This window comes from Sylvia atricapilla, chromosome 2 (assembly GCF_009819655.1).
Source record: "Sylvia atricapilla isolate bSylAtr1 chromosome 2, bSylAtr1.pri, whole genome shotgun sequence".
NCBI classification, from domain to species: Eukaryota; Metazoa; Chordata; class Aves; order Passeriformes; family Sylviidae; genus Sylvia; species Sylvia atricapilla.
In genome coordinates, this window is record NC_089141.1 from 49,462,610 (window position 1) to 49,484,905 (window position 22,296).

A 22,296-nucleotide genomic window follows, 5' to 3' on the forward strand; every position below is an offset into this window, starting at 1 on the left:
GCTGGGACAATCCTGCCGTTCCAGCTACCACCACAGAGCTTCCAATATATCTCATACACCAGCCTGGCATTCCTGCTCATTCCTGCTGTTTCAGCTTAGTGTTCCTCAGAGTCCCACAGCGGCACTGAGATCAGACCGTCCTGGACTTTGTGAAGCAAAGCCCCTCGAGGTTTCTGGTTCTGTTTTGTTGTTAATGCTGTAGTTGTTGTTCTGTTTGCCTTGTTATACTAGTAGAGAACTGTTATTCCTGCCCCCATACCTTTGCCTGAGAGTCAGGCATTGTTTCAAAATTAATTTCAAATTTATAATAATTCGGAGGGAGGGGGTTCAAATTCTCTGTTCCAAGGGAGGCTCCAGCTCTTTTCCCTGGCAGACATCTGTCTTTCCAAACCAAGACAAAAACCCTCCAGGCATCTAATACCTCTAAATTAATTTAATTCTAGCATTATTGCACAACTTTAAGCTAGAATTGCTGTTCCAGGAAGACCAGTACTAAGTATGTGTGCTTCTTTTGGCTCTCACAAGCAAAAGGGCTGGAGGTGTACAAGAAGTGGGGAAGTGACACAGCAAGGACAGCTGACCCCAAGTGACCAAAAGGAAGGGATATTCTATACCATATGGCACGATGCTCAGCATATAAAGCCAGGGCCAAAAGGAAGAGAGGGGTGGGGGATGCATTTAGAGAGAAGACATTTGTCTTTCCCAGTAACCATCAGGTGTGATGGGGCCCTGCCCTCCTGGAGACAGCCAAACACTTGCCTGCCCATGGCAAGTGGGGAATGAGTTCCTTGTTTTGCTTTGCTTGCACATGTGGTTTTCCTTTGACCTATTAAACTGTCCTTAGGTCAGCCCACGTGGTTCTTCATTTTTACCCTTGCTATTTTCTCCCCCCATCCCACCAGGGAGGTCAGGGGAGGAGGAAGCGAGTGCATGCATGGTGCTTTGTTGCCAGCTGAGGTTAAACCACAACAGTATCTGATATAACAAAAAGTAAATAGCTCAAGTCTGGGATAAAATATTCTTAATACTCATGATGTTTTAAGTTTTTCATAACAAATAAGAGAATGTTTACATACTAGAAGATAAAAATAACTTTCATTAGCAGAAGTAAAAGGTTTGTTCAGTCTGACTGCTCCTTGCCTTACTGAAATTTATAGGCTCTGCTCTGCTGCATGGGTTCCTCCACACAAATAATCTGGTGTATATAACAAAAAGAGGTAAGAAAGAGAATCTTTGTAGAACTGCAGCCAAAACCAGCATATTCCAACAAACAATTCAAAATTATGAAGCTTCTTAGCTTTTCTTCATTTATTTAGTTCAACTGAATCTAAGAGTGAACAGAATATAGTCACATCTTACGCTTTCATAGCATCAGGCAAATTTTGAGAACAATCAAAATTCTGAGTATCACCAAAAAGAGTGCAACAACACCTCATAGTGTCTCCACAATTTTCATTACTGGATTTGCTGATGGTCTTCTTTCCCCCCAATATATCTTTAATATAAAAGAATGTACTAAATGAATATTAAACTATACTTGAAATATGATGGTAGCTTGTACACATTTTGGTTTCGTTTTGGTTAAAAATCTGAAATCAGACTTCTAGCTCTAAAGTATTTTTGTGACTGAAAGTGGTAAGTAATGTTTGTTTTCCTCCCCCTATTGATCACAGCATAGTTTAAAAAAGGAACAAGTAACTTACTGTGATGGAGTTAGTAGGTTGTCATTTTCTTCATCACCTTTGAGTGTCTGAATTTTACCATAGTACAAGGGATTGCCAAGAGACTGAAAAATGGTCAGTTTTGTTTTTTGAAGCTGATTACCAACTTCACATTCAAACACATAATCATCCTTCATTTCCTAAAAAGACAGAATGATCTGATAAGTCTTGAGCAAGCCTTAGCCAAAACAGCAAGTAAAGCAGACCAGCTCTATATACAATACAGAGTGAGAAGTAACTCTAGCAACTCTTAACACTCTACAGGATGGAGTGCATTATCTAAAATGAAAGTGATTCCAGAAGTTACATTAACAGGATGAGAGGAAAAGGATTTATCATCTCTTAAAAATACAAAGACATTGCAAACCCCAAACAATCATGTTAGACGTGGAAAGGTAGACTGGGTAAACATATATAGAAACAGTTTTACATTAATTATGACAATGCAAAAAACATCAAGAGTAAAATGTTGGAGCTGAACATTAAGTTTGATGGGAAAGCATTACTTTTTTTTCCAACAGGAAACTACAAGGATATCATGATACATGCTGTTAATAAAGATACTACCTTGCCTCTGAAACTATAAAATAATTAATCAATTATTTGACTTAATCACATAACTGCTCAACGACTTAATTATTATTAATGTGAATTAACCAATGATTATATTAAATTACCACTTCTGATCAAATCACATAGTTTGTGCCAAAAATCTTAAGGTTCAACTTAAACATTGCAGAAAGAGTTTTTCTGTAAGAGGCATTTAATATTAATCTCTTTCAAAATTCAACATTTTGATTTATTTCAATAAAGCTCTTTTTCATCAGCCTTTGAGTGTCTGAGTAAAGAAAGCAATCTTTTGTCCACAGTGCTCCTCCATGTAAATTATGATCCTTTTCTTCAGTACAAGCTGCTTATCCTTGTATTTCTGGAAAATCTGAGGAAATCAGACTGATCACATGCTTGCTTTACTGTATAAAATTACAAGTATCTCTGGTAATCTTCCCATGTCTCTGTAACACATGGAAGATTAATTAAATTGGGGGAGAGAAGGTTATTCCACATTACATTAATTTTGTTGAAATAAGAGGCATTTTAACTAGAGATAGTGAAGTTTGGCCAAAGGTCTAAATTACTCACGTGTGCTGGCCAGACAGTTGGTTGTGAGTCATCAGACTTGATAGACTTTTCCACTTTGGCATATTTTTCCACCTTAAAAAAATAGAGAGATCAGAAAAGAAAGAATCCTCTATGCTATCTCCTATCCTTCTTCAGAAAAACTTAACTGAAGAACCTTCAGAACTTTACATTTCTAGTGTTATACTGTATTTGCTATGTTAAACTTAACTGAAGAGTTAAACATGGTTTCAGACTACAGAGTGAAATCAATGCCTGCAATGTGGAATGGTGAAGTAATTTCACAATAACAGTAATTCCTAAAGCCTCTGATTAAGTCAGGTACAACACAGCTGAAGTGAAGAGAAAGAAGGTTTGTTTTGTAGAAACTTACAGTGTCATTTCATGTGTAATTCACATTCTTGTCAGCCCTATGATGTCCCAAGCTACAGTCTTGTCTAGCCTACAGTCTTCAAAAAATATCTCAGCATACTAGAGAAAACTTGTGGAAAGGTACCTGGGGGTCCTGGCTGGTGGCAAGTCAAATATGAGCCAGCAGTGCCTTGGCAGCCAGAAGAGACAACCCTGTCCTTGAGTGCATCAGGCACAGCATCATCAGCTGGGCAAGGGAGGGGACTGTCCTGTCTGCTCTGCACTGGGGCAGCCTCACCTCGAGTGCTGGGGCAGTTCTGGGTGTCTCAACAAGAAGGATATAAAGCTACTGGAGAGTGTTCAAAGGACAGCCAGAAGGATGGTGAAGGGCCTTGACAAGAAGTCGTATGGAGAAGTGGCTGAGGTCACTTGGTCTGTTCAGCCTGGAGGAGACTGAAGGCAGAGCTCACTGCAGTTACATCTTCCTCGTGAGGGGAAGAGGAGGGGCAGGCACTGATCTCTTCTCTGTGGTGACTAGTGACAGGACCTGAGGGAGTGGCCTGACGTTGTGTCAGGGGAGGTTTAGGTCGGGTATCAGGAGAAAGTTCTTCACCCAGAGTGTGGCTGGGCACTGGAACAAGAACTTCTACCAAGGTGAAAAGTGACTAATTTTTAAACAACCTACAAACCTCATTTGCTTTTCTGGTTTTCATGCTATCAGACAACTTCAAATAGACACATGCTCCTTGAGCCCACAGAAGAACAATACTAATAATTTGTTTGTACTGATTACTTAATTCAAACTGTTCTGTTACAACTGCAGTATATTACAGTGGCTTAACTTGTGTTTATATACCTTAAGGTACAGAAAAGTAATTGCAAATGTTAATGTCACTCCCATTTTTAAAGGTCATTCTTTGATACTTCTTAGGTTCATTCTTTGGTTACTTATTAGACACTTCATGTAATACAATTTCTAATTATACATAGCAATTGGTGGTCTTACATCTACTTCAGAAGGAGCAGTCAAGTAGCACGGGTTCTGTTTCCACATATCTACGCACTGGAAGATGAAAAAGCAGGATTAATATATTAAACTCCCTAATTAAGTAGTTAGAAGTATATTACATTACTTTTCAGAACACTTACATTTCCAGCTTTTGAAATTTTGAGGTCATACTGCTGGGCTGCTTTCCTCTCCTTCCTTTTCTGTAAGTAGTCAAGTAGTCTGAGCTGAGGTGGAGTTGAGTAGTGAGCTACTTCTTGCTGTCTGTTCAGAGAGGACCTTGAGTACCTTTTGAAGCACCTATAGCAAAAGGACACCTAAGCTTATAAAACCACCAACATCAAATTCTCCACTGCCCTTGTACAAAAACAAAAATATGCAAGGAACTGCTACTTACATGAAGACAAATAGGTTTTTAAATATTAATTTAAAATTGCTTTTCTGGACTATAGAGTGTAACTCTAAATCAGGATTCCACATATATAAAATATACCAGTATTCCATTCATCAGCACTAAGAATGGGGTAATTTTTTAAATGCCTAATTTAAGTACATCATCAAAATGAGTAATTAAGAAGTTGCCAAGCTTAAAATATTTGTGTATTATCCTAATTTCAGTTCCATCAAATGATCTTCATCCTACTTATGTAACTATAGAATTATAAAGAAAATAGCTACCCTTTAGTCTTTGTTTCATGACAAATTCATGGGTTCAGTAATGCTGTTCTGGACATTCCTCTAATCCCTTTTCCTATTTTTCTAGTGGAATATTTGTTGAGCACCAAGCTTTAATTTCAAGGACAGCTTGATCAAATTCATTATTTATATTTTTTTGAAATTACTGCTGGCCTGGCACTAGCATAGTATTTCAATGCTAATTTAGCTTAAAATACTTCAGTAATTATGGCAGATTTACATAATGAATGCAACTCTTATGGAAGAACAAACATGTTGAACAAATGGTTCAAGCTCCTGTGGAAATAAAAAAGGGCCCAAACCATGAACAGAAGTGAACTAATTTCAATATTTTGCACATAGTGCATTATTTTAAAATTTTCCAAGATTCTTATACCCTTACACTTCTGTTTAGCCTGAATGTCAAATATACAAATCATTTTTTTTCATTTGCCTATTCATGATTTAACTTATACATAGCTTTGAACAATTTAGAGACCAACATATCTGTTTATATATTTTACATTACTGAGCTGCCATCCGACTCTGCTTACACAAAATCTATGCAAAAAAACCCCAACCAAATCCAAACTGTTATATAACTGATTATGTTAAGAAAATATAAATACACTTTCCTTTGACATACAAAAATAAGCATACTACATCATCTACTAGTAACTGAAGTGTAATATAATATTGAGCACTTAAAAATACGATATAATTCCTTGACTGTTTCTCACACATTCCCATCTAAGTAGGTATTAAAGTAGGTACACAAGGAGCTAAATTTTCACATAAAGCATTACTTGTATCTTTCTTTGAAAATGTATTTCACACTGAAAACTACCGTTTCATGGGGCGAGTGTTCATCTTCTGCTTGTTGTACAGGAGTCTGTTTGTAGTACAGGTCACTGCTATTGAAGGATCAAGACACAAAGGCTCTGCTGTAGCCAAAATAAGTTGGCTCTCAAGTAGTAGTTTGTCCTCCTGTAATATACACAGCTATTAATACAAAAATACGAAAACTTTTACAGTATTCAAGTTCCTATATACTTATGCACATAGACATTATCTCAGAAAAAACTGAAAAACAAATTATTAAACAAATAAAAAAAAGTTAATTAATGTTAATTTTGTTACATATTCATGACATTACTGTAAAGTTTTTAAATAACCTCTAACCTACCTGCGTCCATTTGTGGTTGTCACTTGTTATAGAATGCACATCACAAATTAAAGTCTGAGAAAAAAAAAGACATAATAGTAATAAGCTTTCAACTGAATAATAGGATTTTCTAATATATTTCCAGGAACAGTGCATATCCAGTCTAGGAACTACTGTAACACTGAGAAACTAGTTAAGGCTCCTCTTTACCTGCATTGTAGGTCGCAAAAGAATGTGCTTGCTTTGGTACGTTGGAGATTTCATGTTACCAGACTGCCTATAGTCACGTATTTCTGCTATGACACATCCACAATGGAAAATATTAACCTGGTTGAAAGAAAAACAGCTTTTGAAGAAACAAATATTTACCTATCTTCCTCAACCTCTACAAAGAAGTTTGTTATATAACACATAAAATTCAGCAAAACTAGAAATAAAACTCACGACTAAGTTTTTCACACCAGTGGTCCTTCCTATGTACATAGACATACCTAAAATACAAGCTTCAAACGCAGTGTTTTCATATGCCAGCAATGCAGTTGTAAGAAATTTCCATGCCAAACATTCCACAATGACAAAGGAAATTTTGCTAGAGCAGAGTGTAAGATGTTTCATGGCCTTAATCATAGCAATCGCTCTTTTATATCTTTCTTCTCAGTAGTAAGTACTTTTTTTCCTTTAGATCAATAAAATATTTATTTGGGGCATTAAATATTACAGTTTCATATGCACAAGTGTCTTCTGCATACCATCACCTATATGAAGCACTCAAAAAAATTAAGGTCTATCTGGGTACAATACCTAAGTTCTTTTTGAAAACAAAAATTTCAAACCTGAGATTTTTCCAAAAGATCAACCAAAATAGGTGGCAGTTCCTCTGCATCCAAATATTCAAGCAGCTCTCCTTCCTCATAAGGCAGACGAATGGTCTCAGAATCTGAATTTAAAAAAAAATACATTACCTTTGCATTTCAAGTTCAAACATTAAGAAATCTAAAACAAACTTGCCACTGGAAAAAGGGTTGGTAGAAAACTATACACAGTTTTTTTTCCATGCTATTGATTTTTACATCTATTTCAGTCCTTAGCATTTTAGTTGGCTCTTACTGTGCTAGCTTTTGCTCCCAGGTGACATAATGCATGCTCTTATTGCACATGACAGTACAAATAGCATAAAAATGCCACCAAACTGGAACACAGATGCCTCTAGACAGATCTAGACATGGGAAGCAGTGAAGGAAATGATCTGACAGAAGAAACCTGAATTGAGAGAAACTTGGGTATGCAGCTCCAGAAATTAAGGGGAAATCAGAGACTGGAAGGCTACCAAAAAGACTCCTATCTACAGATTTTGTCTGTAGATAAACAGCTCAGACCTTTACATAAATTTTTAGTTCAAGTACAGTTGGTTGTTCTCCCACCCCTCACCAGAATTCTGTTGGAAGTGAAACAGTTAAATGTAAACAATGCGTTCTAAAAATGTATATAGCATTATGAGTATTTTTAAAAATTCAAGATAAAAATATTACCTGAGCCGTTTTTTCCCCTGAGCATCAGTGAATAACCCTCATTTCCTGGATAGAGGTTTACCACCAGACAAGACAATGTCTCCTGCATAACCAGCTTCTCAAGTAAATTCACATTTCGCCTCAGCTTCTGCTTTAAAAGTAAACATTGCTCATGAACATAATACTATGAAATAATTAGTAGAAATAAAAACAATTGCTAGGATGTGACTTAGATTAATGACAAATTATACATCTAAACAAGCCCAGTTAAATTTAATTATATTGAATTCAGCAGAGTAAACATATTATGTATTATCATACATTCTATATCACTTATAGACACAGATTTTTGTACAAAAATCCCACTCATTTAAATTACAAACCCTAGAACCGAAAGTCCACAGACAACAAGAATAAGAATAAGCTGATGCTAAAATGTTGTAAATCTACAGGGAACCTTTATTTGTATCATTTCTACCAACATCAGAAATCCAGTATAAGAACAACAAAGTACTTAAGTATTTTCAGATATTCCTAACAGAAGGCAGCATTTCATTCCAGGATTAAAATAATGAATTGCAGCATTTGGAAGCTTTCTTAATTGCATTTTCTTGTCTTTATTTGCTGAAATCTGCTCCAGCAGCCACACACACTATTCCCTTATTTAACCGTGAAACTATCTTTTCAATGTATAACAGATTTTTATAATTACTTGGTGTGTTTCAGAGACCACATAAACATTCTTCAGGCTGAAACATTTGAAATCCCCACAGAACTTAACGACAATGCATTCTAAACCTCAGATAATTTTATAGCCTCTGGTTGGAGGCCCTAGCTCATCTCTGAATACTGGCTCTGGGTACAACCATTAACTGAGAGTTAACCCGAGTGCTCGTTTGTCTTCTCATTCATTTTACATTTACTTCTCATTTTACTTCCTTGAAAGCAGCAATACAGCAGATTCCACAGCTTTTTCTTCTTGTTCAATTAGACGTTCAGAGTTTAGCAAAGCAATTAGTGCCTTTCACACCTTATATTTAGCACTGATAAGCCTATTTAAGCCTCTTTGCTAACATTATGAAAATTTTTCACAAAACTTCTTAGTTTACCAGAAGCAATTGGAGAAATAAATCTGAATTTACAACAAAACTATAGGGTCTGAAAAACGATTTTTCCCACAGCAGCCGTGCTAAGCAATTGATGGTGAAACAGTGTTAATGACAACAAGGCACATGGCACTGGCACTGCCCTGAACTTGAACACAAGTGGCCTTTAGTGACACAGGATTAAGACAGAATGAACAGCTCACTCAAGGCAGTCTAGGCCTTTCTATTCACATTAGGTAGTCTTATCTTTAGGTAACTACTACAGTAAGAAGGATTTATACTTCATTTAACAAAGAAATTAGGTGGAATTAAAAACAAAGCATTTTCTCAACCTGCCTGTTTAGACAGAAATGAAAAGCTTCTCAGCAGTTTCCACTTACCTTTATCTCAGGCTCTTTTTCACATTCTTCAATATATAAATCATAAAGTTTTTGAAATACAGATTTTCTGAAATTAAAAAGATTCAACATGTAACCAAAATTACATCAACAAATGCTACTTAAAAAAATAAATATTGATGCTCTCAGTACCTTCCACTGGATAAATATTTTCTTTTGGGAGGTCTCTGACGGGCACTTTCAATGATATACTAAAAGAGAAAAGTAAACAAAAGTCCAGCATATATTTATTACAAAGAAATTTAATTCGAGTTACCACATAGCTAAAGATCATTACTAGACCGTGTTCCATGTACACAGAAAGTAATTAACAGTTATGGTACCTGACTGCTCCAAATGTCCACTAAACACAATCTGGTTTATGCTACGGTCATCAACAAGAAAACAGCTCAATTTAGCTGTCACACACAGCATTTCATGGCTATGGCATCAGTTCCATGCAAGGTCTTGATTCTACATTCACGTCTTGTAATTACAGTAGTAACTAACTCTACAACACTACTGTAGTTAATTACCATATTGAAGTTAATGTGGTTAACACACTAAGGTACAACGAAGTTTATGCATACTGGCTTGACAACATGTTACTTTTTTTTTTATATTTACATAATGTGATCTTCTACTGCTTTTCAGAAGAAATAAAAAATAGCTGTTGCATTTTGATAACTCTGAGACAAATTAATTCTGTGCAAACAAGCAATTTATCTGCTTCTTACCTCAGCACGATCCAATGCCAGTTCTAAAGCTTGTTGCTGCAAGAATGACAAAGGGTGTTTTTAGAAATCCCATGACTTTTTTTAACATCCTCAAACATTGAAAATACCCCTACAACCCTACTACTATTGATACAAATCTGTAATTAGAAGATGGGCTCAAAACTTCTTTGGCACACACTAAACTTAGCTAAAACCTCATGTAATTGCATCACAAGGCTTGGCTAAACTATGAGGTCTTAGTACAACGCAAGGCAATTTAAATTAAAAGTAGGAATGGAAATCACACCTAATAAAACCAGTAACACAGACTAAGCAAAACAATCAGAGATGACAACGCTGATCTCCTTTGTTAAGCTGCTCACTAACACAATAGAAAGAATAGGCCAAAATATCCCTGAACAGATGTCCAGAAGGAAACATTTATCTTTTAGATACCAGCGCCCAAGTACTGGCACAGTTGTTTTTCACAAAATGGAAACAAACATCTTATGCTCAGAACATGACTTCTGCACATAATAAAACTAAAGTGTTCCTTATGACATATGGTTAGGTGGCTAGGAAACAAAACCAGCTTCCACTACAGACTTCCTCCAGGGCAGGCTAAAAGTCTACCCAACCCTATGAAACACAGCAAAAGCTGCAAAAGCTTCTCAATACCCCATAGCATGGTATACTCAATACCATTTATTTTAATTAATTTAGATCCTTTGGAATGTCTTTTACATCAGCACATCTGCAGTTGATATACCTTTATTTCAAAAGGAGCCCATAACATCCCAGAATTATGAGTTGTTGGGACTAAAACGTGACAAATATTTGAAATCAGAATAAACAAGCACCAGTGTCAAAAAAACCCAAGAAAGTCTTTCTTGGTTCCTAATGTTCCTTCTCCGGCACTCCCTTAAGCGCTGACCTCCTTTGTACAGGAGTAACGTGCAACTGCTAAATTAACCAGACAATGAAACTGATTTGTGGCAGGGAGGAAAAAGAGGACACTATTAAGAACCAAAGTGTAGTAGGAGAATGCCATGAGCTTGATTCATCTCCAAATAAGTCCAGAGAAGCAACGCTTTCACTTCAGTGGCAGCTGGATAAAGTCCTTAGGAATGTACTCATGACAAGCTCTAATATTCAGTGAAGTTTACGAACATTTGTAATAGGTACTTCTTCCCAAATAAGCATGTCCTATTCCCTCAGTTTACCATCCCTATCAGCTGCTCCTAAAAGCAAACACCTCTACGTGAGCCCCAAGGAACAGAAGACACATGAGCCATGTCCAATCCAAGGTAGCACCAGTTACAGAACAGAACTCAGTGAAGAAAATCATACTACACAATAACAAAAGAACAGCAAAGAAATATACAATGAAAACACTCATATAATGTAGCTAAAACCAAATTTCTTACCTGTTCATGAAAATCCCCCCACCTACTTACCGTGCTATTGTAAGGTAGAACCTGCCATGACAGAACATTTTAATTTTCAAGTCTCTAGGTGTTTTTATGAAAATGTCAAATACTGATGCTTCCTATGCAAGTGGATATATCTAGTAGATAAATCTACAATTCCTATGTCTAGGTACGATTTCAAATATTCAATTCACTGACTGTTTAACATTAGGTAAAGATCCATGGCAATATTAGCATCTGTTAATATAAGACCACTATGTAGAAGCAGCATTTATATGCACCCAACTTCCTGCCACCACTCCTGACTGAAAACACACCACTAGCTTGATATGGCAATTCCTGGGCTGCACTGGCCAGTGAGTGAGTGTTTAGAAGCATTCACAAGCTATGAAGGAAGACGCTCCTAAAAAAGGAAATATCAGCATTCAGCAGTGACAAGTGAATTTTTTTTTTTTAAATAATGTCATATATTAATGGCACTCTCCTCATCAGCTAGACAGCTAGCAGACAAGAGCAAAAAGATATGAAAAGATATGACCTAAATCCTAACTTACCATTGTAGTTGAAGCCATGTGGCCAAATGGCAAAAGAAGTACTTAAGGAGTTTCGTGTAGCAGGCAAAGAATCATATTTGATGGTCAGACTTGGGGTACTGAAAACAAAAAATTCAAGGAGAAAAAAAAATACCACTGAGAAATTAAACGGGTATTTTATTTAAATACAACATTTCCGGTGGTTAATTTTATTTAAATCTCATTTGCATAGTTTCCTTTCCTCCAAGAGCAGGAACAAGTGTCCCATTCGCTGCTAGTGCAGAGGTTCTCACTCCTTTGTGAGATCACTTACTACTTTTCACAAACATTTCAGACTAGTTTTATTCAGTAATAAAGCAATAAGAGTGTAAGTGCACATCAACTTTTCTCTACTGCAGCAGTCTACCCAGATTACCCCAAGTGTCACATCCTCAGATGCACAGGAGGCTGAAACACTTAATGGAGAGCAGAGTGTTTAGCACACCGCATCAGCCCTTTTGTTTTGCTTTTGAGAAGGTGTCATTCCATAGCCAACACCTCCACTAGCGGTGTTTTCTAGCATTGTTTGGTTTAAAACTGACTCACAGCAAGCTGTCAATCAAAAAATGAAAAAAACCCTTGCTGCCACCGCCTCCGCGGCCCCGCCGGGGCGGAGAGCGCCCGGCGCAGCCACCGCCGGCAGCAGCCGGGCAGGGCCGGGCCGAGCCAAGGGCGCAGGCCGGGCCCCCGCCTCCCGCCCGGCCCGGGCCCCGGCCCGCCGCCCCCTCCCCGCCCGGCGCGGAGCCCCCCACGGCGGCCCAGCCCCGGTACCTGGCGGCCTCTCCCGCGGAGCCCCCGGCACAGCGGCCCCGCCGCCCGCCCGCGCATCCGCCCCCGCCGCGGCGCCGCGGCCGCTTCCGCCCCGCCGCTTCCGAGCCGCGCCCGGAAGGGGCGGGCAGCGCGCCCCGGGGAGCGCCCGGCGGCACGGGGGTGGGAGCCGGCGGGGCGTGCATGAGGGCCGAGGGATTCGCGGCCTTTCGTGGTACTGAGAGCCTGGATTGCGCTGCAAGTCACAGCTTTAGTGCCCTTGTGATGATCAGCGTAGGCTTCTGGGTGTCTCAGGGATGCTGTAAGGATATTTGAAGGAGCTTGCTATGTCCGTCTCCTGGCCCTGCACGGGACCGCCCCCAAGAGTCACACCATGTCCGTGAGAGCAGTGTCCAAACACTTCTTAAGCTCCGTCAAGCTTGGTGCTGTGATCACTTCCCTGGGAAGCTCATGGGATTATGGAGCCTATGAGCATCTATACCCAAGCTCTGCCGGGCACATCTACACCACACTTTGTACGTATATCCCTGGGCACAGCACTTTTACGACTTGTAGCATGTTTTTCCCAGACTTTTCTAGCACTTCCGGCTGAGCCATAATTAATTTGTTTTCAGCAATGCGCAAATGTGCTGGAGCAAATGTGATCCAGCAGCCAGCCCTATAGGAAAAATCACACCTAACACCACCCTTCATTGCCTTTGTTAGCCTTGTGGTGCTGACATGCCCTATAAAAGGGATGACTTGAAGACTCCAGAAAATGTAGACACTGGGAGCTCCAGGTAGCTCTGGATAGAATGAAGTGCTTCTTGTAGGACTACCCAGATACTCTGACTTCATGGTGACTCTTTTGGTTTCAGCACTAGGTTCCTAGTAGCCCTTCTGTGTCTCACAGCCAAAACGTTGGGAATCAATTACAGGTGGTGTTTAGAGTCTCTCAGAGGTTCTCAGTTGCATAGAATAAAAACACCTGATGAGATGTGGGCACAAATAAGTTGGGCACCTATTTTCAGTGACAGGAAGGCTAGTTTATTGATTTTTTTAGGAGCCCATGTTGCTGAAACCAGAGAAAAGATGACCAAAATTCTGTCTGGAGCAGGAGCAGGTGGCAGTCTTTCCTTGACTCATCTAGGCACTAAATAGGTGCATGATCCAACAGTTCAGCGGCTGCATTTGATCCAACTTTGAAGCTCTTTGAGGATGCAATAGGGCCATCCTTTAACCTAAATTTTTCTAAATTTGTGTGCTGTATGCCTGGGAGTATCTGAGTTCTGTAGCCATGCTGACCCACCTGTCCCAGTACAAAACTGCAAAGCTGTTTTTCATTTTCCTGTGCTCTTTCAAAATTAAATGGTTTGCAGGCCTATGAATCTGAGTCAGATTTATATGCTGAAACTGAGACAGTGATTCAAGTATGGGCCCTCTCTTTTGAGAACAAACATTAAAAAGAAATGACAGCATGCTGTGAGTAGAAAGTGCTTCATTCACGTGAGACAGACTGTGAGCATGTGGATGAAACCTAGGTCTAACAGCCATGAACTCCTGAATTCTAAATCAGTTATGTCACTGGCTTTCTGTGTGGGCAGTTATAAATCCCTGTGGTAACATTTCCTGGTTATGTACATCTGTATGCAGGACTTCAATGATTTGCAGACATGAGGAAACCCTGCAGCTTCCCTTTACTGTTAAAGTCAGAGACACCCTGTCAGGTACAACCATCCATTCTTTTGTAGGCAGGTATTTCTAACTTGACTGTTTAAATAGAATTTTAGAGGACTGGCAAATGTAGCACAGAACTTGAGAGAGATCCATGTTCTTCAGCTGGAGACGTTATGCCTGTCTCAGTCAGCCTCCTGCTGGTTAAGCAAGTCACCCCTTTGAGACTTGGCTTTATTGAAGAGTTCCTCTGACTATGGAGAGAACAGACACATGGAGACAGCTAGAATTATCTGTCTCCATCTCAAACTGAGCCTTACTGCAAGTTTATACCTCAGTTTTGAGATGCTTAGTAGAGACACCTTGATTGTAGAGACACATTGATATTCTGGATTTTCTGACTTACACTTTGTGACGTAGGAATTCCGTTCCTTCTTTATTGCTCCCCTCCTTTGAACCTGACAGTTCCTGTTAGACACAGCAAAAACTGTTGAGTAGGAGATAAAGTGAGTAAAAGCTGGCTTGTATTTCTGTACACAGAAATGTGGCTATCAGAGAATGAATTCAGAAGCTAACCATCCTTTCCAGGATAGCAAATAAAGCAAGGAGATTTAATAGAGATGGTAAGTCTGAAACATTGTGAGCCACAGTGAGTAAGCCAGAGGCTGAGGTTACTGGGAATGATTTTTTGGATGCATTTTTTTCTGCTTTCTTGAGAAAGGCAGGGAGAGGAAGTAAGAATTGAGGACATGGTCAGAGTAGATTGGCTCTCTGATGACCTGGAGTCAGGCAAGGCAACATGAGATTGGGGCTGAGGAGGTTATGCAATTCAGGCTGTACTTTAGGAAGGCTGCTCTGGCTGGTCCTTTTCTTGCCATGGGCTTACATAGAAACCATTATGAGAATGCCAAAGCCTGCTTATAATAATTAATGTCTCATGATGCTGGGTCAATCTGTTGTTTGCATTTGGATTTGGGATAGGTGTCATATTCTTTCCAAGAGCCAAGGAATCTGTGGTTGGAGGAGTTTGGCACTGCAGGCATTTTAAGGAGAACCTAGGGCAATACAGATACAGCCAAAAAAATTAAGTATGAGTCTATGAAGCCGAACTTACCTAGCTTGCTAGCATATAAAGGGAGGTTTACAATGAAACCATTATATTTTCTGGGAAGGGAATTTTGTCCAGCACCAGTTGATCCAACGTGACCAATCAAAGCAACTAAACACTGTTAGTCAACTAAACACTGGGATTGCCATGGCAAACCATAGTGGAAGAATAAAAAAAGGCCCTCTAATTAAGACAATGATGTCTGAATGCAAGAATCTCAGTGTAACAAAGTTAAGGGCAGCCTCAGGATCCCTAGAAATTTTTATCAAATTATTCTTGTTTGGCAAAGTATAATATGCATGCTTTGATAATGAACAAAATTAACCTAGATATTGAATTAGTAAATCCGTATCAAGGACAGAAATAGGATGTTTTCTTCCCTTAAAAGATTAAAAAGCACGCCTTTTATTGAGTGGCTTCTGTAATGAATAAACAAAGAAATGTACTACTGGTACATAATTAATTTTTGGATAGGCTGCTCTGACTGAGTAGTCCAGACTTCATAAGTAACAGATTTGTTGGCCTTCTGTTGCAGAACAGAGAATTTGGAAAACATATCTACATATTTGCAATTTTAACTTTTACAGATGATGTGAAAGTGCAGTGCATTTGTCACTCTTTGGAAGAGGTATCTTTGTTTACTTTTAAAAACTTTATTATTATTATTATTATTATTATTATTATTATTATTACTAATTTCAGTTGTGAAACCCTTGTTATGTTCTGTCTGTCTAGTTTGGTCTGATTCCCGTTTGCTTAGTTCATAGCACATCAGAACAGCATTGTATTCATTAATGTAGGTACATAATGTGGTGAAGAGAATCAACTGTATGAGTACTTCCATGAGACTTCTGTGCTGGAGGACATGTAGGAAGGAGCATGGCAGAGTATCTGTGGCTGTCCTATTAAGGCTGTCCATGCATCATTTACCCTGTGTCAGGAATTTGAAAGCAGCAGACCACATTCCCATCACTTTGTGTCTTTTTTTAGATGAAGGCAGCTGAATTTATTGTTGTCTCTATTTTCAGCGGTCTTTATGTGGAAGCCTCCCATACTTAATTGGAAAATCATTTTAGTAATCTTTTCAGAGCTCTGGATTTAATTTTCATGGTGGGATAAAAATAACAGGAAACCTAGGATCCTCAGACTTTGAGTAACTGGAGTGTATCGTGCAAGTGTTAAATTTTTACTGAATGTAACAGAGGTTCATAAGCCTTTGCAGCAATCAGGTCTTAATCTCGTTCTTAGATGATGGAAAAATTGGTATGTACTTATCCCTAACCTGTCTTACTTGTTTTTCTAAATCCAATCATAGGTATCTCTTGGTCTGAAGGTAAGTTAGCAAAAAAAAAAAAAAAAAAAGATAAGTCAAGCAAACTTTGCAGATAACTAAGAGACTAATAATGGGGTTTAGCTGATACAAAGCTCCCAGTGGGAATGAGCAGTCATCTGGTGAGAATTAAAACACCTCATCAATCAGATGGATGTTGGCATAAGTCAAACACAGTACTGCTGTTAGCCTGCGATTAATTTTCATCTGTTTAGTAAAACAGCCATTCCTTGGCTGATTGCATGGCTTTGCTGGAACTTCTACATTTTCCAGGTTTAAATGATATTGTTTATGAAACCAAGTTAGCATGTTATCCTGCCTGCAATATTGTTTTACTGAACCCACTAGAGGTCAGGGCTGTACTGTTAAGGTAAGTGGTTAAAAATCAGCTAGGGGAGAAATCTCTTAAGAGGTTGTCAGAAGTTAGAGTTTTATGAGAGACTTCTAAATTATGGAAATTTAGAATATGTTACGTAATTCAGCTAATATTAATTAATCATTAATCCAGTCCTACTGCTGAAGTAGGTCAATTTGGCAGGCCCATGGTTATTTTAAAATTATAGAGCAGTGACAAAAAATACTGAATCTGTTTTTAAATTATTATATCTCTAAATTTCTATTAAATTGCTCTTGCAGTTTTAGTTCCAGCTTTGTGATTGCATTTTATACACTAGTTGTCCAAGTGTCTACTTAAGATCAGAGGCAAGTGTAAGGAATTTTTTGTAGTTCTGTAGAACAAGGGTTAATTCAAGTCCCATAACCTTCTCAGCAACATTTTAAAGGAAGGGGTTACAATACTAATGGTTTGTAATTCAAAGCAGGGGCAAGGTCTTTGACATTGCATTTCACACACAGTCCTGGGACTTCTGTACTGTACTTGCTGGTAATAGGAACTGATTTCATCTTCTTATGAGTGACTAAAATGCAGCACATTATCAGTACTTTGTTTATATTTTATTCTGCTCTTTGGTAGTGTTCCTTTTGTAAAATCCATGCATGTTAAAGAGAGCCACAAGGCTCATGGCAAACCTATACAAAGGCTTAACACTCTGAGTACATCAGTGTATGTCAAAGCCCAGGAAAGGCAGATAAGGAGCTTCCTCTTGCTTCTGGTGTAAGAAAGAAAACATTCTTTTTTCTCCTGTATTGACTCTATGCCTGAGAAGGCCAGGTCCACATTGTGACAAGAACAGGCAACGTGAAAAGATGAGAAATTAGAATTCATCCAGACTGGCAGTGATGCTCATTTCTTTGTCACCATTTGTCCTGAGAGCAGCATCTAAAATATCTGAGACATCTTTCTCAAGTGACACAACTTTAAACACACAGCACTCATTCCTCATTTTGATGTCTACATGTATTATGGATGTGTGCCTGCTAGTGGGGGTGAGAACAGCAGCACCAACTAGCTCCCTGCTGTGCCTGTGGCACTGCAGAAGGGATGTGTGCCTGCCTGTGGAATAGCTGTGCTCCAACTGGGTGCTGGGGGTGCTGCAGTGAAGGGCTGCAATAGAGGCACGTACAGTGGGACTGTGCTCCTGGCTTTGCTGGCATTCTACCAGCCCAGTAGCCGTGTTGCCTGACCAGTAGTCAGCAAATCCCAGATCAGGTTGACATGTGACATCTGCCATGTGTGGCTCTGGAACAGTGAAACTGCAAGACCACAGATGGAAGGGACTGTGGGAGAGCCAGAAGACTGAACATTAAACTGAGAGCAAGATATTTGAATGGTCTGATAATGTTTATTCTTATCATTTTTCAGGGGGTGAGACCTCCCTCCTTCCCTAAATTTTGAAAAACTCAAAAATTTTAAATTTCACATATGCAGTTGTGTTTTTACCCAGAATAAGTAGGATTATTTCTATGATAATTGGCTTAATTATTCTTTTCAAATGTAGCACTTACGGAATTTGATTGAATTTGAACAGTGGAAGTTGTTGTCATGTTTCTAAGCAGGTCTGATAGCAGTATTTGCAGGAGGATGCAATGTGATGAGTTTGTACATTTCCGTAGCAAAGGAAATCCTTTTGGCTGTGTGCTGGGATTTGTTTTCTACTTGTCTTAGTGAACCAAAATTAGGAAAAGCAATGTGGACTCTTCTTAATTTTTCACAATATTTTAAGATGGTGCAGACCAAACTTAACAATCTCTGTCAGCAGGAATGATGATATATATTGTAATTGTTACTGTAAACTTTATTGAACTTTTGCTGTGGCACATTGACAGTCCAGGATAATTAAATGTGGGTTTTTTGCCAGGCCTGGCTGAGCCATCCCTGTCACAGTGTGAAGGGATGTTGAAGCCTCAATTGTTTAACTCTTGACTCTCACATTTTACTTTTCCTGTGATACTGTCTTTCAGGACACTCAATTTAAGAAGAAATCCTTGTTCAGTCCATCTCTGTCCTACTACTTATGCCAAAAAAATACTCAAGTGTTGCTGCTGTGTAGTAGTCATGTAGGTGGTGTAGTTGGTAGCCTCAGCCATCTCATACACCTTCCAGCATGTCAGAAGCTTTCTGAAACTAATTTTGTTACCCAATATTTGGCAAAAGTTGGAGTAATGAAGAGTGAAGAATGACAATCTTTTTTCGCCACTGAGATGGGCTTGTGGCTTGTGATGGTCTCAGGGTGGGTATCCAGGGCCAGTTCTTCACAGGGTACTCCAAAGGCAGCCCTCTGTATGGGGAAATTCTTCATCCATTGTTGGTCATCCCACTTGTAGCACAGTGTAGTCTTGCCAATGGGTGTTAGTCTTTCAGGCCTTAGACCTTTCCTCTCTTAACAGGTAATGCATAACAGACTTGGACCTTCCTAATTGCAATTGGCCTTGGAAGGGAATTGTGGGTCTCAATAGCACTTTTCTTTGTTGCTTTGCTGAGTCCCAAGACAAGGAGTGGGTTATGAGTGTCATGGATCCTTTGCTGACAAATAATTTTGTCTCCAACCAAGAAGGCAAGCCTGAGAAAGCATGGAAGTCTGTCCAATATGGATAAAAGTAATAAAAAAATCGAAGCAGTTGGAGCTTTGAGAGTATGAGCATCCAGAGGAAGCATGGTAAGACACAGAGAGTTCAGCAGGTGCCCATGTGACAGCATCTGTGGGTCTGAAGTTATTCAGTGCGTGTGTCCTATCGGACATGCAGAGAGGCATGTGGGCCACTTCAAAGCTCTGGAAGATGGATCCCATGCACAGGTCTCTGCCATCTAACTGGCACCTGGCCCAAGGTCACTCTGTTTTGGAAAGTGGTGGTGAGTTTACCAGTCTGCATGCACACCATGCTGTGTCAGCTTGCTGAAAGGGCAGAGCAAGTAAGTGCTTTGGCATGCTCATTACTCCAGTGGAAACATACTGTAGCTATGTTAGGCAGAGCTAAGTACCCTATGGATGTTTCATGAGTGCCAACATGCTGATTGGGAAGTCATATACACTGCACTGTTGAAATTATTGTAAACAGCAATGTTGTTAATTGTAACATTTCCTAGCTTTCTCTGCAGCAGGATCATTGCACAGGAAATCCTTTGACAGTAAAGTCATAGTAGCAAAATTAAAATAACATCAGTCCTTGCTCTCAAAAGATGATCAAATATTAGATCCACATTTATCCGTCCTTTCTCTGTGGTTTTTCCTCACTGTCTTCCATGTTCTTTCTCCCTATCTAGTTTGAAGAGCCTTAATAAATGAAAAATGGCCCAATTTGAATGGAGCTAACAAAATCAACTCCCATTTTCTCCATTCTTCCCTCACATTGTCTTACACTAGAAACATACATTTTTATGAATATCCTAGAGTGTGGGGAGGGGATTTCCTGGGACAGCAGCAACAGTATCTTTAATCACCCAAGAAAGGAGTGGACTTAAATGGCCATCATAAAAATCTTTGCTAATGACTCTAATCATCATGCAATGACGAAAAGAGGGACACTTCAGTCTCCCTTATGGAGTACTGCATGTGCTCTGAACATGCCTCAAGAAGTGAGCTTCTAAGGTAATAGGCCTGGGCCTGGAGGAACATTTACCTGGCTTATTATGCATGAAATAGGTGCTGAATTTTCAGAGCTATCTAGAGCACATTTCTAATGACAAGTCCCAGGCACAGCATTCTAAGTGTCAGGTGAGCTCTGGTGTCACTTAGCAAGCAGCAGAGGTTCTCCACAGATTGAACAGATAACAAATGGTGCTTTTGCTGAGCTGTATTTCCAGGTAATGCAACTGAAATGGAATTGGGACTCCTCTGCTGTGAGGCTTTTAAAGGAAGTCTGGATTAAGCTATTTAATACTAGTTTAAACTGTAGTAAAATTAATAACTGATAAATGCAATAGCTGAAAGCAGAGCCCTTCATTTTTTCCCCCTCAAGTCCAGAAAGAATGTCATATTGTAATTATCTTTGTGTGTCTCAAATTTAAAAATTTTTCCATTTGCCTCTGTTTTAAGTCCATTTAAAGTGGTGTTCAGTATAAATACTAACCTTTTTTATGAATAAGTCGTTCTGAAAATAAGTCAGATTAAATATTGCTAAACTGACAGTGCATGGAAAAAATCACATGGTGAGAAGGCCAAGTATCCTTATGATGTAACTTCGTCTTGTATATCTGGTCATAATTTTGTTTGAGAATATATGTTTGTTTCCAGCTGTTGGCAGCCTCTGCTTTTCATCTTTATGACCTTCAAGTGTGTCTGTTAAGGAGAACATTGACTCAAGCTGTTTTCTTTTAGTTGCTTTCCTGATAGAATCACTGTATCTGCTTTTTGTTTAAAGAATCCAGAAAGTTGTTGTATGAGAATTTGCTTGCTTTTTCTTTTGGCTTTTTATTTTCTTTCTTACATGTGTTATTGTGTGTTTACATATGCTGTAAATGACAACTAAATCCAAAACTTTGAACTGATACTGAAATCTAAAGTCTTTAGGGTTTTCTTACATGAACACAGCCAATATATTCCATATGTTACTGGAAAGTTGGCTTCTAAATTCTGCTTAAGTGTTAAAAATAAATGTCTTATCCGAACTAACAGCTAGCCCTCATGATTTTAAGGCCTTTTTGTCTATGGGTTTCATTTCAGTCTTGGAAGGAGGTGCAGGAAGGTAGGCCTACTGAAGGGACTGACCAGCCCAAAACCTGTGGCTTTCAAAGAAGCATAGTGCACTTTTCACTAACCTGGGTCCCTCCACCATCTGAGGTCTCTATTTTATCTTTGTTTTGTTTTGCTGAAAGGCTTAAAAGTGTGCCCAGGAAAAACTGCTGCCTTGAAAACAACATACTTTTTGATTTTTCAGGTCACACGTTTGCAAATTCTCGAGTCAATGGTACTTTTAGTTATTGTCTAAACTCTTGGTGTGTCAAGGCCTATTTTTTGGTGCTACTTTTTTGCATTAATAGTATCTCATTTGGTATGGAAAATAAAGTGTGTCACGGCTTCTGGTGTGTGTGAGGGCAAGGAAAGGACACATCCTTCTCTGGACTTGTCATTCTACAGCTGGGAAAAAAGTAGACTTGAGGGCAACCTATTTGTTTCTATTTGTTTCTATTTGTTTCTATTTGTTTCTATTTGTTTCTCTAAATTTGTAATCTCCTAAGAACGCCAGACTATGCTGTTTCTGGTTTAAATTCCCATGGAGGTATCATTTAAGTATGTGTATCTTCAAGAAGCCAAGATGGGAGTCATGCCCAGACTA

General features: G+C 39.0%; 1 protein-coding gene across 11 annotated transcripts in view; it reads right to left on the reverse strand.

Annotated features, from left to right (window-relative positions):
• SUPT20H (SPT20 homolog, SAGA complex component) overlaps positions 1–12,640 on the reverse strand; it is a 29,768-nt gene extending 17,128 nt beyond the window's left edge. For 6 of the 11 annotated variants that reach the window (XM_066313184.1, XM_066313189.1, XM_066313188.1 and 3 more), the window contains exons 1-14: positions 12,536–12,640; positions 11,747–11,844; positions 9,784–9,819; positions 9,200–9,258; positions 9,050–9,116; positions 7,585–7,714; positions 6,889–6,992; positions 6,266–6,382; positions 6,077–6,130; positions 5,738–5,877; positions 4,359–4,515; positions 4,216–4,272; positions 2,862–2,933; positions 1,704–1,861 (exon numbers count right to left, since the gene is read on the reverse strand). In XM_066313184.1, coding sequence (XP_066169281.1) covers positions 1,704–1,861; positions 2,862–2,933; positions 4,216–4,272; positions 4,359–4,515; positions 5,738–5,877; positions 6,077–6,130; positions 6,266–6,382; positions 6,889–6,992; positions 7,585–7,714; positions 9,050–9,116; positions 9,200–9,258; positions 9,784–9,819; positions 11,747–11,764 — 1,169 coding nt within the window. In that variant the 5' untranslated portion in view covers positions 11,765–11,844; positions 12,536–12,640. The remainder of the gene's footprint in view (positions 1–1,703; positions 1,862–2,861; positions 2,934–4,215; positions 4,273–4,358; positions 4,516–5,737; positions 5,878–6,076; positions 6,131–6,265; positions 6,383–6,888; positions 6,993–7,584; positions 7,715–9,049; positions 9,117–9,199; positions 9,259–9,783; positions 9,820–11,746; positions 11,845–12,535) is intronic. The other 5 variants (XM_066313191.1, XM_066313192.1, XM_066313187.1 and 2 more) reach the window with 1 other exon arrangement.
• Positions 12,641–22,296: the final 9,656 nt, after the last annotated feature.